This window comes from Diplodia corticola, assembly GCF_001883845.1.
Source record: "Diplodia corticola strain CBS 112549 chromosome Unknown scaffold55, whole genome shotgun sequence".
Taxonomy (NCBI): domain Eukaryota; kingdom Fungi; phylum Ascomycota; class Dothideomycetes; order Botryosphaeriales; family Botryosphaeriaceae; genus Diplodia; species Diplodia corticola.
This window is the reverse complement of record NW_017971534.1, coordinates 81,155-95,176: the sequence shown is the minus strand read 5'-3', so window position 1 is coordinate 95,176 and position 14,022 is coordinate 81,155. Positions and strand designations below refer to the sequence as shown.

Genomic DNA, 14,022 nt, shown 5'->3' with positions numbered 1-14,022 from the left:
ATACCACTTTGCATCTCGACTATCGTGTCTGCCAGAGACGAGTTGCCGGGCATCAGCCCTCACCGCGTCGTGGCGCATGCTATCTCACAGGGGCTCTGGCGGATCAATCATCAGGCTGACGGCGTGGTGCTGCACGTCATCCCTTGTCTCTCGCCCGGCAGGGAATGAATCACTGCCGGGATGGGGCAAGTAGATCCCCCACACATCGTACCCACGGTTTCCTATCCAGGATATCTCATGCAAGGGGCCGAAGTCTGCGAGCAAGGTTAAATTCCACCTCTAATAACTGCATCACTCAGCCCGACCAGACGAAGGTTGCCGCAATTTCTACACCCCTGGAATCCTTGCCAAACCTGGCATCGCGCGGAACCCATAGCTACAGGACGCGTGCGGGCATGCAATTGCTGTCACCGGGACAGGAAATGGCCATGTGACGAGAACGTGTCGGCTTGGGCGGAGCCGGGAATGTTCGGTATTCTGTGGAGAACTTTCCCCCCATGTAATCTCCGGATCCTGAGCGCAAGCGTGACACCATTTCGGCCTATCAGCAGAGAAGAGGATTATGAGCTGGAAATTATCCCGCCAACCTATTCAGTCGACGATTTGGTCGTAGCCGAAGGTCGACAAGTTATGTACAGAATACTCCCCGGTCGCCGTGTCATACGTCAAGTTGGTCTGGAGAACCTTTCCACACTTCACTGCTCCGCTTTCAACGACTCCACCGGCAATGGGCCGCTGCACAGCATTGGCATCCCGCAGGACTGTAAAGTTGGCTAGGCTCACTTCCAATGGAGTACGTTGGACAAGCGTGGGAACACCATAGTACCTCGCGTGGACGGCTTTCTGACTGTATCCCGACCCTGATCAGCCTGAGCATGCAAGTACGGGGAAGGCCATTGCTTACCTTATCGTCAGTTCGTAGTATCCACGGTAATACATCTCTTGCCACAGGAGCTCGCGGTTCCCCGCCACAAGAGCTGCACTGTTCCTATTCGCTTCGTCGATTGTTATGTTTTGGCCATGCGGGCAAGGGCTGCTGACTGCCGAGCCGGAAAATTCAACCCCCACCGAGCCAGCCCCTGTTTCTGGGTCGTAGTCATGTTCATCCAGCCACACAAGGTCCGAGGCCCAATTCATGTGGCTGTCACCAGCCATGACAATGTTGTTAGTGATGTTATTGTTGTAAAGATGCTGAAACGTGCGGTTTCGATTGGCCTGGTAACCATCCCAGGTATCCATATTATACTGGGGGTTGAGGGACATGTCAGTGGCCATCCAGAAAATCACGCAGGCGAACGTACAGGATCATCAGCAAAGCCTGTAGTGGATTGGTTCAAGCGCGAGAAAACAACCTGAGATCCGATTAGACGCCATGCGGCTCCGCGGTTCTTAGACTTTGAGAGTTGATTGTAGAACCTGCAGGAATTAGTGAAAAAAAAAAATGGAACATGCACTGGAGAGATACAGACCAATTCTCCTGGCGACTTCCCATGAGTGACCTTCCCGCATCGTTCTGGATCTCATGGATATATTCAGAGTTCCAGTATAGATCTGTAATAGATCTATCGTACTGCCGGGTGTCGAGCATGATGATGTCCACGAGGTTGCCAAGGGAGAATGACCGCCAAATGCGGAGGTTATCGTCCATTTCGACCTGGCGGATGGGCATCCATTCAAAATACTTTGCCACACATCAGCCACAATTCGCGGATCGGATAATGCTGCGACACGTACCGCGCGCACGGCGTTCATCTTTCTTTGGTCGAATGATAGGCCTGAACCGCCATACATAAGTCCGTCTTGGATGAAGGAATCTTCAGTATTATTGTGATCCGCCATGCCATCACGCCAAGTGTTGTCTCCCACCTCTAAGGCAACCATCAGCACTGTACGGTCCAGTCTCGGCGTCGAAGCTCACCGTGGTCGTCCCAGACAGGTATCCATGCATAGCTCGCAAAGCTCAGGAAGGCGTCGGAATCGGCACGATAGGACGCATGCCTCCTGCGGTAGTCGTAGAGGGTGCGGATCTCCTTGTTTGGCTGAGAAACTCGGTCAATGGCCCAGCCCCATCCATAGGCGCCTTCGGCGTACTCGTAAATGAAGTCGCCCAGATGCAGGACATAATCCACCGAGTCCTTTCGCACGGAGTGGCCGAAGGCGTTGAAGAAACCGAAGGCTGAGATATAATCAGCCTTCTTTCATTCATTCAATGAAGGATGATGCAGAAGACTCACGGTAGTTCGAGCACGAATAGACGGCCACGGAGAGCTCCGAGACATCATCGTCGGGGGCTGGGGCAGTCTTGGTCCGGCCAACCGGGCTAGCGTTGTCCGAGTCACAGACAATGAACTGGTAGTAGTATTGCGTGAAAGGCTTCAGGCCTGTGGCTTCGACCTGGAATCCGTGAGCTGACGAGTCAACGAGTCGAGCTTCTTGCTCACCTTGAGGGTCCAATCAATATCCGAGGAAGTGTAAGCCTGGCCCGAAGTGACAACATCAATCATGTTCCGGTCGGTTGCCACTTCGTAATTCACGCAGACGGGAGCCGTGGAAATGCGCACTTGACTGCTCGTCAGCCCCCGCGACAAAACCCGTTGCTTCAGTGCCTTAGCTACCGTATTCTTGGGTGTCGTGATTGAACAGGGGCACAGTTCCCGACACCGTGGCTGGGGAACGCGTTAGTCAATTGTGTATTATGATGTGGTACCATAGCGTCGGGATTACTGTTGCTCTTGTCATTGTCATACTCCGGGGAAACTCGAGTCCAGAGGATCACAGAGGTCGCATACGGATCGCCCGAGGCGACTCCATGGGTAAAGTTCAAGGCTGCGGCATCAATGGACCGGACTGCGGCGTCGTGCCGGCGAACGACCTTGTACAAAGAGATACCGAGAAACGGGTGATGGGCTGACGGGGAGTGGTAGTTCAAATTGGCGGTATACCGGGCAGCGGCGACACCAATGGAGCCGAGGACAACGAGCGCATTGAGCTTCATGGTGTTCTGCTTCTCACGGCGGAAGGATGATGGGATTCAGCGGCTTCTCGCCCTTTTGTAGCTGGGGTGAGAGCTGCGGCCAAAGACACGGCGCGCATCGAACAAGGGGTGGGCGGAGTCGAGGCTGGACAGGCCGGCTCCCCAACCACGGTGGAGCGAATGAGAGGACGAAGATTAGACGTGCTGGCAAGGAATCTGAGGTTGCGAGGTGAATAGGTGTTCGATTCTTTGTGCCCTGCGTGAGGTACTTGTGCAAAGCAGGCATAACCCGAACGCGAGGCCAATAGGTGCGGCGGGAAGTGGCATGACCGACGTAGCTGATGGGTCAAGCGGGTCATTGGTGCGTTGGAGAAGCGGAGATTGTTAGGCGGGGAAGAGCACGTTGCTTGGGGCGTGTCAGCGATTGCTCACATGCTTCTCGGCCACCGTTTATAGGCTACGTCATCGCCCAACTGTACCGGTTATCACTGGTCTTAATGGAAGCCGCGGACCACCAGATACGTGCATAGCGCTTGTCCGTCTTGTCGAAAATCCCACCAATGCCTCTCTGCATGTGCCTTCACGTGATGCTTTCCGAACAACTCACCAATCATCATCATCTCAGCACCTGTTGCCATACACTCCCCCCACTTGACGAACCATTTTCTGGACCGCCTGGTTGATCATGATAGTCTCGCAGATCGTTTTCTTAGCTTACCTTGCTATTGTTGGCTAGGGCATGGGAACGGAAAACCATTGTAGGGATTAGATGCCAACATATTGTATATCTGGCGTGGTGTTATAAACCTACAAATCAGCGTGTCCCATGGCACCACACGACTTACTCTGCTATGTGCCATGTCCAACATGCATTCAAGCCGACCTTCAGTCGCAAGTATGGTCGCAAGCAGAGAGCTCGTCTTTCTCTCACATTCCTTGGAGATTGGAATCTGCGTCGACATTTGAAGCAATTCGGATGCCATGCCGAGCGGTCCAGCCATTACTTATTTCGGTGACATCTATCGGCTTGAATAGCCGATAGATCGGCCTCGTCCGGCGATATTTCAAACCGGCCATTGGATGCTGAAAGCGCTAAGGAAACGCACTCTCGGCTGGAACATGCTTGTTCCCCGTTGTAACGTCACCCGCATGGCGAGTTAGCGAACATTGGAGTCGGATGCCTCAACCGGGCAAAATCAGGCGGGAGCGGTACGGAGGCGCGACTGGATCCTCAGCAGCCAGGACCCCAGCGCAGAGGCAAGCCATGGGTCCACGATTCCAGGACGACTGGGCGGGCGCCAGCGACGTCGTGTGAGGGCAGGACGAGGACAGGACGAGGATGGTGCCAGGCGTCGCCGTGTCGCGCGGTGGGTTGCAGCTCCCGCCGGCGGCGGATCAGCCCAGTACTAAGCGCGGAGCGGAGGAGCGGGCACCTCCGCCGACATGCGGCGTCACAACAGCTCCGGGATCGGATGAGCGTCGAAAGCTTAAACATTTTTGTATCGCGCAGCTCGAGGAGATGCGACTCTCTCAGTCATAAACACCAAGCGCCGCGCATTCCTCGCCTGCCCCTCGCGTCGTCGCACGGCAAACACTCCGCAGTCGAGCCTCTCTTTAGCCGCAAGCTACCTCGGCCAATTGTGCCTCTCGCCGCTCGACCGCGCTAGGAGCCTCTTGCGCAAGCCGACATCAGCTCCGCCATCCCACGCCGCAAGACCTTTCCCGAGGCCTGAGTCCGCTATCTACCCCTCGCTGCGTGCCATTGCCGCGTGCGCAGAACCCTGCTGCCGGATACCGTTCAATAGCCGCCCGTTCCCCCGCCATTGCGCACTTTTTAGCCCATCATGCGCCCTTCCACCCTCTCCGCCAGCACTGCCTCCAGGCTATTCCGCTGCCCTGCTCCTGTCTCCCGTTACCCCGCTGTCCCCAGGGCCTTCTCTTCCTTCAGCGCCACCCGCCCCGCTGCGAAGTCCGCCGTTAGCCCCGCCCCGAGCTCCCGCCTCGCCTCTGCCCTCTTTTCCGCCAACCAGACCGGCTTCACTGCCCCCGCTGCGCTAGGTTTCGCACGCCAGACCAGGACCATGGCCACCGCCAAGAAGATCCAGGTCAAGAACCCCGTCGTCGAGCTGGACGGCGACGAGATGACCAGGATTATCTGGCAGGCCATCAAGGACAAGGTAAGGCCCGCCGCCCATATCATGCCAAAAGCAACGAGACTGACACTTTCACCCAACACAGTTCATCCACCCGTGAGTACCGCGCAAACTGTCCTTACTCTCCGCGACAGCTCCTGACCCAGCTTGAAGTTACCTGGACATCGACCTCAAGTACTACGACTTGGTACGTACAATGCCAGCTGCCGTGACGAGAGCGGGGTGGCTGATAAGGAACTAGGGAATCTTGTACCGTGATGAGACCAACGACCAGGTCACTGTGGATGCTGCCGAGGCCATCCAGAAGTACTCGGTCGGTGTGAAGTGCGCTACCATCACCCCCGATGAGGCCCGTGTCAAGGAGTTCAACCTCAAGAAGATGTGGCTCTCGCCCAATGGCACCATCAGGAACATTCTTGGCGGTACCGTGTTCCGCGAGCCCATTGTCATCCCCCGCATTCCTCGTCTTGTACCCGGTTGGAAGCAGCCGATCATCATCGGTCGCCACGCGTTCGGTGACCAGTACCGCGCTAAGGACCGTGTCATTGAGGGCGAGGGTACCCTCGAGATGGTCTTCACCCCCAAGGGCGGCAAGCCCGAGACCATCAAGGTCTATGACTTCCCCAACGGCGGCGGTGTTGCTCAGACCCAGTACAACACTGCCGAGTCCATTTCTGGTTTCGCCCACGCCTGCTTCAAGTATGCTCTGTCCAAGAACATGCCTCTGTACATGAGCACCAAGAACACCATCCTGAAGAAGTACGATGGTCGCTTCAAGGACATCTTCGAGGAGATTTATGAGAAGGATTACAAGTCGGAGTTTGAGGCCAAGAAGATCTGGTACGAGCACCGTCTCATCGACGACATGGTCGCCCAGATGATCAAGAGCGAGGGTGGCTTCGTCGCCGCTCTCAAGAGTAGGTGACCCTTTGGAATTCGCAGGCCGCTGCTCGTGCTAACGTTTGCCAGACTACGACGGTGATGTCCAGTCTGACATCGTGGCTCAAGGCTTCGGCAGCCTGGGTCTCATGACCTCAGTCCTCATCACTCCCGACGGTAAGACCTTCGAGTCTGAGGCTGCGCACGGAACTGTCACCCGCCACTTCCGCGAGCATCAGAAGGGCAAGGAGACTAGCACCAACCCCATTGCCTCCATCTTCGCCTGGACCCGTGGTCTGGCCAAGCGTGGAGAGCTGGATGGTACCCCCGAGGTTGTTGCCTTCGCCGAGGCCCTCGAGAAGGCTTGCGTCGACACCGTCGACGTTGACGGAATCATGACCAAGGATCTGGCTATCGCTTGCGGTAAGAAGGACAGAGACGCGTACGTCACCACCAATGGCTACCTCGATGCCGTTGAGAGGCGGTTGAAGCAGCAACTCAAGGAGAAGTTGTAAGCAGCGGGCGATGGATGTAAGACGCGATGTAGCGGATGTAAAGACATAGAGAGGTGTTCAGCGCGGCGAAATGGGTGTATATAAACAAAATGACTTGGGATAACCCGGAGAGTTGGCGAACCGGCAGAATCTCTGTAGATACAGAGCCCAAACAGAACAAATCAATTACGTCCAAATTCAACGACCGTGGATGCCAGCTAGTTCGGGCTTTGCCTGGACGCTGTGAGTCAAGATGGAATGTGAGTCAAAGGCTTCAGGCAGAAAGCGGCATTCGACGAAAAATCATCATTCTCACTCATTCTCACTCATTTTGAGTCGCGATGGTGGCGGAGGGCCGGGATGACTCCGGCGGTGTGGCCTGTGCGCACAGACGGCGAAATCCCACCCACTTCGGCGCGGGCGTCGACATTTGAAGGCGAGCAGCACAAGCACACCTCCACACCAGTTGCCCACCATGAGACCCATCTTGCTGTCCGGCCATGTAAGCTTTCGCTCAGGTCCGCTCAATGCAGGCACATGTAACCCAATACTGACGCGCCGCCCAGGAACGTGCCCTTACCCAAGTAAAGTATGCTTTTGCACGCACACAGCTCGCTCGCGCACCGCGAAACTGACGGCGACCCCCCACCAGATTCAACCCCGATGGCGACATCATCTTCTCCGTCTCCAAGGACCACGTCGTGTGCGCCTGGTTCAGCGCCAACGGCGAGCGTCTTGGAACCTACCACGGCCACGTCGGTGCGCTATGGACCGTCGACGTGAACCTAGACTCCACCCTGCTCGCGACCGGTGGCGCCGACAACACCATGCGCCTGTGGGAGGTGCAGACCGGCCGCATGCTCAAGACCTGGGAATTCGATACGTCCATCAAGCGCGTCGAGTTCTCGCCCGACGGCCGCCAGTTGCTCGGCGTGACGGAGAAGCGCTCCGGCCACCTTTCCACCATTGTCGTTTACGACATCAACCCGGATATCGAGGCAGAGCAGACGGACGAGAGGCGCCTCAGAATCCTCTGTGAGGAGAGCAAGGCCACCGTCGCTGGCTTCAGCTATGGCGCCAAGTACATCATCTCGGGCCACGAGGACGGTACCGTTTCGCAGTTCGATGCCAAGGTGAGCACGACGGGTTGAAAGGGCGCGAAGTCCTGTATGCTAACCTGCATGGCAGACGGGCGATCTTCTGAACATGATTGAGGCCCACGAGATCGACACGCAGATTACGGACCTGCAGTGGTCTGCCGACAGGACTTACTTCATCACTGCTGGCAAGGACAAGAACGCCAAGGTCAGTAGCTTTCTGCACCACAGGGCGCTTGAAGGATGAACATTGACACGGTGGTTTTCCAGCTCATTGCTACGGACGACTTGCAAATCCTCCACACGTACGTTGCCGATACGCCGCTGAACAGCGCTGCCATCACGCCTATCAAGGACTACGTCATCCTTGGTGGTGGTCAGGCTGCCATGGATGTCACGACCACGTCGTCTCGCCAGGGTAAATTCGAGGCCCGTTTCTACCACAAGATTTTCGAGGAGGAGATTGGTCGTGTGCGTGGCCACTTCGGCCCGCTCAACTACATTGCGGTGCACCCCAAGGGCACTGCGTACTGCTCGGGCGGTGAGGACGGTTACGTGCGCGTGCACCACTTCGACAAGCCGTACTTTGATTTCCTGTACGAGGTCGAGAGGGAGAGGGAGCAGGCGAACTTGTAAACGGCTCTAGGCGGGGTTCTTGCTGAAGTCTTTTTCACTCTTGGTTCTCATGATATCAGCATGTCAGGCGTTAGGCGGGAGGTTGGGCCAGCTACAGCCCATAAAAAGTATCGGATGACGTGATGGCTCCTGTAGAAAGGAATGCGCTTGAAGTAGAGTCGCGATACACTATTAGAAGCAGAGTTTGGATGGCCGTCTGACTTTGAGATGCTCCTCTGCCTCGTAGCAAGATAGCAGGAATTCAGCTGCGGAAGGAGACCCCCGCTGCAAGGCACGGTAGCGCACGGCATGCGATTGCCCAGCAGAACCCACGCGGCTGTGGCGCGGGCTGCCGAGATCACGTTCCTGAGCCATTGGCTCCGGCTGCCGTCACCGCCCGGCTCCACATCTGTCGCATGCCCCCAACCATGCCGCCTATTCGATCGCACCTCTGCCATGCTGCAGTTGCATAGAGCTCTTAATTTCCGTCGACGGCGCTTCGCTTGGAATATCAGGACAGTCGTGTAGGTGCTCGCTCGTCGCTCAAAAGCCGCCCCGCTGCCCTTTGCCAGCCGTTCTGGCTCAGATCGCACGGCGTCATTCCTCCCCCGTTCCCTCCAAGTCCCGTGAATTTCTGGACGAGAAACCAACATGCCAAACAGTCCTATTCTTTTCTTCACTACCGTCCTACTTGCCCTTGTCTTCAGCATGGGCGAGGCAACGCAACCGTACGACGTGTCGTCGTCGAACACCTCGCACATCAACTACACCACCGTCACCGGCTATTTCCTCCAAGACGACCCGGCCACAGACCCAAGCACCTTTGACTACGTACGTCCATCAACGACGACGCCTCGGCACCACCACCACCCGAGCGTCTGATTCTATCCGTCTTCTTCCCCCCCTCCCCCTCCCCCCAAAACAGTCAAACCCCCCATTCTCACGCGCTTCCCCCCAAACCAAACACCAGACCAAACTCAACCTCGGCCTCATAAACCGCACCTACCCCAGCGACGACACCTTCCCATCACCCTCCCCCTCCTCCCCCTCCACCACCCAAGCGACGCCCTCGACCCCCCCAACCCAATGGCAGCGCTTCGCCCACCACGTGTCGCAACTAAACCGGCACGCCGCCCCCACCGTGCGCTACAAAGTGCTCGTCATGGGCCGGCACGGCGAGGGCGACCACAACGTCGCCGAAGCCTTCTACGGCACGCCCGCGTGGGACTGCCACTGGAGCCTGCGCGACGGCAACGGCACGAGCGTGTGGGCCGACGCGCGGCTCACGCCCGCGGGCGTGGCGCAGGCGCGCGTCGCGCACGCGTTTTGGGCGGGTGCGCTGGGGGCGGGTGGCGATGAGGGAAGTGCGCGGATCCCCGCGCCTGAGAGGTACTACGTCTCGCCGTTGGCGAGGTGTTTGGCTACGGCGGAGCATACGTTTGGTGGGTTGGAGGAAGGGGGGTTGTTGCCGCCGGGAAGGCCGTTCAGGCCGGTTGTGAAGGAGTTGTTGAGGGAGTCGTTGGGGCTGCATACGTGCGATCGGAGGAGCTCGAGGACGTGGATCGCGGAGAATTATCCCGGGTGGGAGATTGAGGAGGGGTTTGCGGAGGAGGATGAGCTGTGGAGCGCTACATTGCGGGAGTCGTCGACGGGTAAGTCGCGGATGTCCATCGTAGTAGAGGGAGAAGCGCAGGGGAACATCGGAAGAGAAAAGGAAGGGGGGAAAACCCCCCCAAACGAGAGAGTGACAAGTGGGAGAAAGAGAAGAGAAAAAAAGACTGACCCAGCGCACACTACCAGCACAAATCGCCCGCCTCAAAACTTTCCTCGACGACATATTCACGCACGACCCCGACAGCACCTTCATCTCCCTCACCAGCCATTCCGGCTCCATCCGTTCCCTGCTGAAGGCCGTCGGCCACCGCGACTTCTCCCTCCTCACCGGCGCCGTCATCCCCGTCCTCATCCGCGCCGAGACGCTGCTCGGCCCCGCGCCGCCGACGACCATCGACCCGCCGACCACGGCCCCGACTTGTACGGTGGATCCGACGGCGGCGGCGGGGAGTGGGGCTGTGTAGGGCAGCGCAGGGAGAAAGATTGCGGTGGCGGGGCGGGGTGTGGGTATTGGTGGGCGGGTTTTGGTGTGTTCAGTTGGTATCCAGACAGACTCGTTCCCCTCGAAATGCAAGAATCGAAGAACTTTTTGAGTCAGCATACGCGTTTTTTCTTTGATGAGCAAAGTAGAAAGCAAGCTCAGTTATTTCTGTGTGTGTGGGGTATCGTACAAGATTGCAATCTATGCAGAAGCAAGCTAAAAGATCGATCGCCATACCGATGCTGCTGGAACTGGGAAAACTCCTGAGAGTAGAGCCGTTTCGGGTGATGGTGACTCAGAAAATGAGATGAAGAGAATTTTGGAGAAAGGAGAGAGAAAGAGAAAAAGAAAAAGAGAAAAGAAAAGGGGAAACAGCAAGCTGTTTACAGACCGAAGAGAGAGAAAAAACTAGGAATGGCCAATATGGTCGGGGGAAGAAAAGAAAAACGAGCCATGTCTTTCCCTGTCTGAAGATACAATGCAGAGAAAAAAGAAAAGCCTCGTCTGCGTACTAGTACTTAGACTTCCGGGCCAGCAGCAAACGCCATTGTTATTTTGTTTTTTGATGCAAACCCCCTTACATAAGAAACTTACTTGTTCCTCATACTCATAGTCTTATCACACACGCTACTTTTCCTCATCTTTTCTGCATTTGGGTGTACCGCCGGACCTAACATGAGCTTACAGCCCTGTGGCTTTCCTTTGTTTTCATTCCGTTCCCTGCACCGCTTTTGTACCTACGACAGGCTGTGAGGGGCGCCGCTTGGCAGTGTAATCCCTCGGCACGCACTCCTCCGGTGCCACGTTTGCCTTCGCGCAGCGGGTGCACGGGTGTTTTGTGTCGAGGTCGCACGCACCGTGCTGCTTGACACAACGTACGCAGCGCTGCTTCTTGACCGAGCGCGAGGCAGTCGACGCGCTGTTTGGACTATCCGTTGCCTTTTTCTTCAGGGCCTTGCTACTCGGCGGCTTATTCTCTTTCGCGACGGATGATGTGCGGGCAGCAGCTGAAAGGATTGGGGTCTGAGGCTTAGTCACCGTGAATGATGTGGGGAGAGGTATGGGAGTTTTTCGAAACGCGGGGGCGTTGATCGAGATGGGTGTCGCGGTCAGGATGGGCGAATCGATCTTCGGGGTGGAGAGGTCGGGCGAGGTGTTCTTGGAAGTGGCGAGGGAGGACGAGCCAGCCTTGGATGTAGTTACCGTGGGTGAGTCGTCTTCCCGTGCGAATGTGTTTGGCGGAGTGACTCTTGAAAGCTGCGGCGATGCACTGGACTTGATATGTGATGCAACGGGAAAGGAAGCTGACTGGATGGTGGGTACGAGGCCGGTTGCTGGTGAAGGAGGCGGTGCGATGGTGACATTAGGCGGGCTGGTGAAAGACGGAGGCAATCCGATAGTCCAGTGCGGCTGCCATTGGGGATGATCTTGCTCAGGCGGAGAGGATGGCAGGATTGCACGCTTGTTGGTATTATGGCGGTCAATGGGAGAATCAGGTAGCTGAGCGATGGCGATGGCAGTCCTGGCGTCATCAGTGACTTGGTCACGCCCGACCGTTTGGGCGGAATCGGCAACTGGTGGTGAGGTCGGTGGCGGCATCGTAGTTCCAGGTACAGCATCGCGGTCGGGGCCTTCATAAAAGGCGTCGATAAGAGCTAGACCGTCCTCAAAGGACATGTCCTGGTTCCGGCTCGGTGTCCAGCTGAAGGGGTTTGCCATGGTCGGTTTCACCCTCGGGGCCTCGGTGGAATATCTGACAGTGGTGTGAAAAGTATGGAGGTCGGCCAGGCCGGGAAGTTTATATGTCGATGTGGCTTGTGATTAATTTGCAAGCAGCCGCAATCACCAAGCCACAGGGTCCAACCGAAGGTCCCGTGGGCAGGTCATCAATCGAGAAAGTCACAGCTGTTTCTCGAGCGCGTAACTCTTACGCCAAGACAAACCCCGTGACGATGCGAAGATTGGGTCCAGGCTACGGCACGGCAGTAGGTATCGAGGACCAGCGGAGTGTTTAGACGAAGACTGCTCAGAGAATATCGCCACAGCTTAGATTTGGAAAGGGCTGACAGCTATTGACAATACCGCACTCGGCTGAAACTGCAGTATTGTCAGCTAAAACTCTTGCACGGCTACCATTTACCACGGAAACGATCTGTATGAGGAAACCCTCCATCGTTTCAGCGGGCAGAGAACTGCCAGTCGGCCGACGAACATGACTTGGGGCCTGTGAGGTGAAGGGGAGACGCGTACGAATCACGCGTATCACGACAAACGGAACAAGGAGTGAGAGCGGCTCCTTTGGGGTGGATTATGACGGCTCCTTGATGACATTAAAAGCTTCAATTGACGTTGACACGCACCTCTGGGTTGGGTCTAACGACATCAAGCGCGCAAAAGCGGCAAAGGCCGGATAGTCCCGAATCAACGGACAAGTGGAGACCGTTTCCATAGGATATGTTGTGTCTCGGCGATGATGCAGCGGAAAGCTGCAGGTGCACGTGTTCGGACGCTGACGCGCAAGTGCCGAACTCCGTGGGACATTCGACAGGGCCAATCGTTTCAGGTGCGCGGCTGAGGCGGGTGTCATGCCACGCCGGGCGGTCAATGGCGAGCAGAAGGGTCGGAGACGGGTACGGTGGGAGATGCCAGTCGTGGCAGGTTCGTCGGGGTGGCAGGCGTTATCGACATCGCTCACCTCGGCTTGGCGGCCCAGAACGGCAATCACGCCAGGTGACGCCGGTGGCCGCTGCTCCTTTTCACTGTGCACTAGCTGAGGATGGTCTGGGGCCTTGCCCGATGTCCTCGGTCGCGATTTCGTCTCGGATTGTTTTCACGAGGGCGCCAATCCGTTACGTTGCCTGACTTCTGCCGCATGTACCCGGAACCACCGCCTAAGTCTGCGCTTGACGGGCCTCATTGGCGCACGGCGGGAGTCGTGTTCGGAATGGACAAGACTCGCCGATTCCTGCCTGTCCAATCAGGGCGGGGCGGGCAGGCGGGCGCGCAGAGGATGGGAAAAAGGATGGAATTGAAAGAAGCGTCGTCGAGACCGCCCGATAAGATATACCAACCACTGGCAGCTACGGCCAAATATGCACCAACTCCAGCATTAGAAACCACCCTCCAGCGCCAAGAAAGTATCAAAGTTCCCAGGGATTCCACAGCCGACCCCGCTCTACATGGATTCTTCCGGCCGTCACGTCATGATTATATGGGTATCGCGTTGCTGACTGCGCCACTGGTATCAGCCGGTGCGGCGAGCATCCTATATAAAGTCTCCTTATCAGCCATGCCGCCCCGCAGCGATTGCGACAACGGTGCTCACTTCTTGCCGGCGTCGGTCATACAGCAGCCGCAGAGGATGGACGCGGGCCAGCAAACGATGGCCATGACAACCGCGACCCCGAAACCGAGCGTCGGACCGACGACCTTGCAGTGGCAGGGGTTCTGGTCGCTGGATGCGAGGAAGGCATAGTCAGCATTCATCGCGGCGCGGGCAATTTCCTCCAGAGGCTTGTTTGGGGCAGGAGACCTACGTTCCGCACTGGAAACAGAGAATGGGCAGAGGAATGCAATCCATGGCGAATAGCCGCGTTCAGGACAATCGGAAGCCGGCGACGGTAGAATTGGCAATGCGCGACCGCGACTGGATAAGGCAGAAGCTGGAGAGCGGGCGGGCTGAGCTGCGCGACGGTGGGGGGGGGGGGGGGGGGGG

At 57.1% G+C, this 14,022-nt stretch overlaps 5 protein-coding genes across 5 annotated transcripts; 3 read left to right on the top strand and 2 right to left on the bottom strand.

Moving 5' to 3' along the window:
* Positions 1–591: 591 nt before the first annotated feature.
* On the bottom strand, positions 592–2,995 carry BKCO1_550008 (alkaline phosphatase; the record flags this gene model as incomplete). Its single annotated transcript, XM_020277365.1, has 10 exons — positions 592–847; positions 905–1,245; positions 1,302–1,416; positions 1,470–1,681; positions 1,735–1,868; positions 1,919–2,176; positions 2,235–2,394; positions 2,442–2,560; positions 2,616–2,666; positions 2,725–2,995. 10 exons carry the CDS (start codon positions 2,993–2,995, stop codon positions 592–594), a joined length of 1,917 nt encoding a protein of 638 aa, XP_020127100.1.
* A 1,823-nt stretch (positions 2,996–4,818) lies between these two features.
* On the top strand, positions 4,819–6,521 carry BKCO1_550007 (isocitrate dehydrogenase; the record flags this gene model as incomplete). Its single annotated transcript, XM_020277364.1, has 5 exons — positions 4,819–5,151; positions 5,213–5,223; positions 5,281–5,314; positions 5,369–6,044; positions 6,097–6,521. 5 exons carry the CDS (start codon positions 4,819–4,821, stop codon positions 6,519–6,521), a joined length of 1,479 nt encoding a protein of 492 aa, XP_020127096.1.
* A 454-nt stretch (positions 6,522–6,975) lies between these two features.
* BKCO1_550006 (eukaryotic translation initiation factor 3 subunit i) lies at positions 6,976–8,233 on the top strand (the record flags this gene model as incomplete). The annotated part of the gene is made up of 5 exons (XM_020277353.1): positions 6,976–7,002; positions 7,067–7,089; positions 7,153–7,633; positions 7,689–7,805; positions 7,868–8,233. The coding sequence occupies 5 exons, from the start codon at positions 6,976–6,978 to the stop codon at positions 8,231–8,233; spliced, it is 1,014 nt and encodes a 337-aa protein (XP_020127095.1).
* A 630-nt stretch (positions 8,234–8,863) lies between these two features.
* BKCO1_550005 (phosphoglycerate mutase) lies at positions 8,864–10,290 on the top strand (the record flags this gene model as incomplete). Its single annotated transcript, XM_020277342.1, has 3 exons — positions 8,864–9,043; positions 9,183–9,864; positions 10,013–10,290. 3 exons carry the CDS (start codon positions 8,864–8,866, stop codon positions 10,288–10,290), a joined length of 1,140 nt encoding a protein of 379 aa, XP_020127094.1.
* A 725-nt stretch (positions 10,291–11,015) lies between these two features.
* Positions 11,016–12,026, bottom strand: BKCO1_550004 (mucin-2-like; the record flags this gene model as incomplete). The annotated part of the gene is made up of 1 exon (XM_020277331.1): positions 11,016–12,026. The coding sequence occupies one exon, from the start codon at positions 12,024–12,026 to the stop codon at positions 11,016–11,018; it is 1,011 nt and encodes a 336-aa protein (XP_020127093.1).
* Between the last annotated feature and the right edge of the window lie 1,996 nt (positions 12,027–14,022).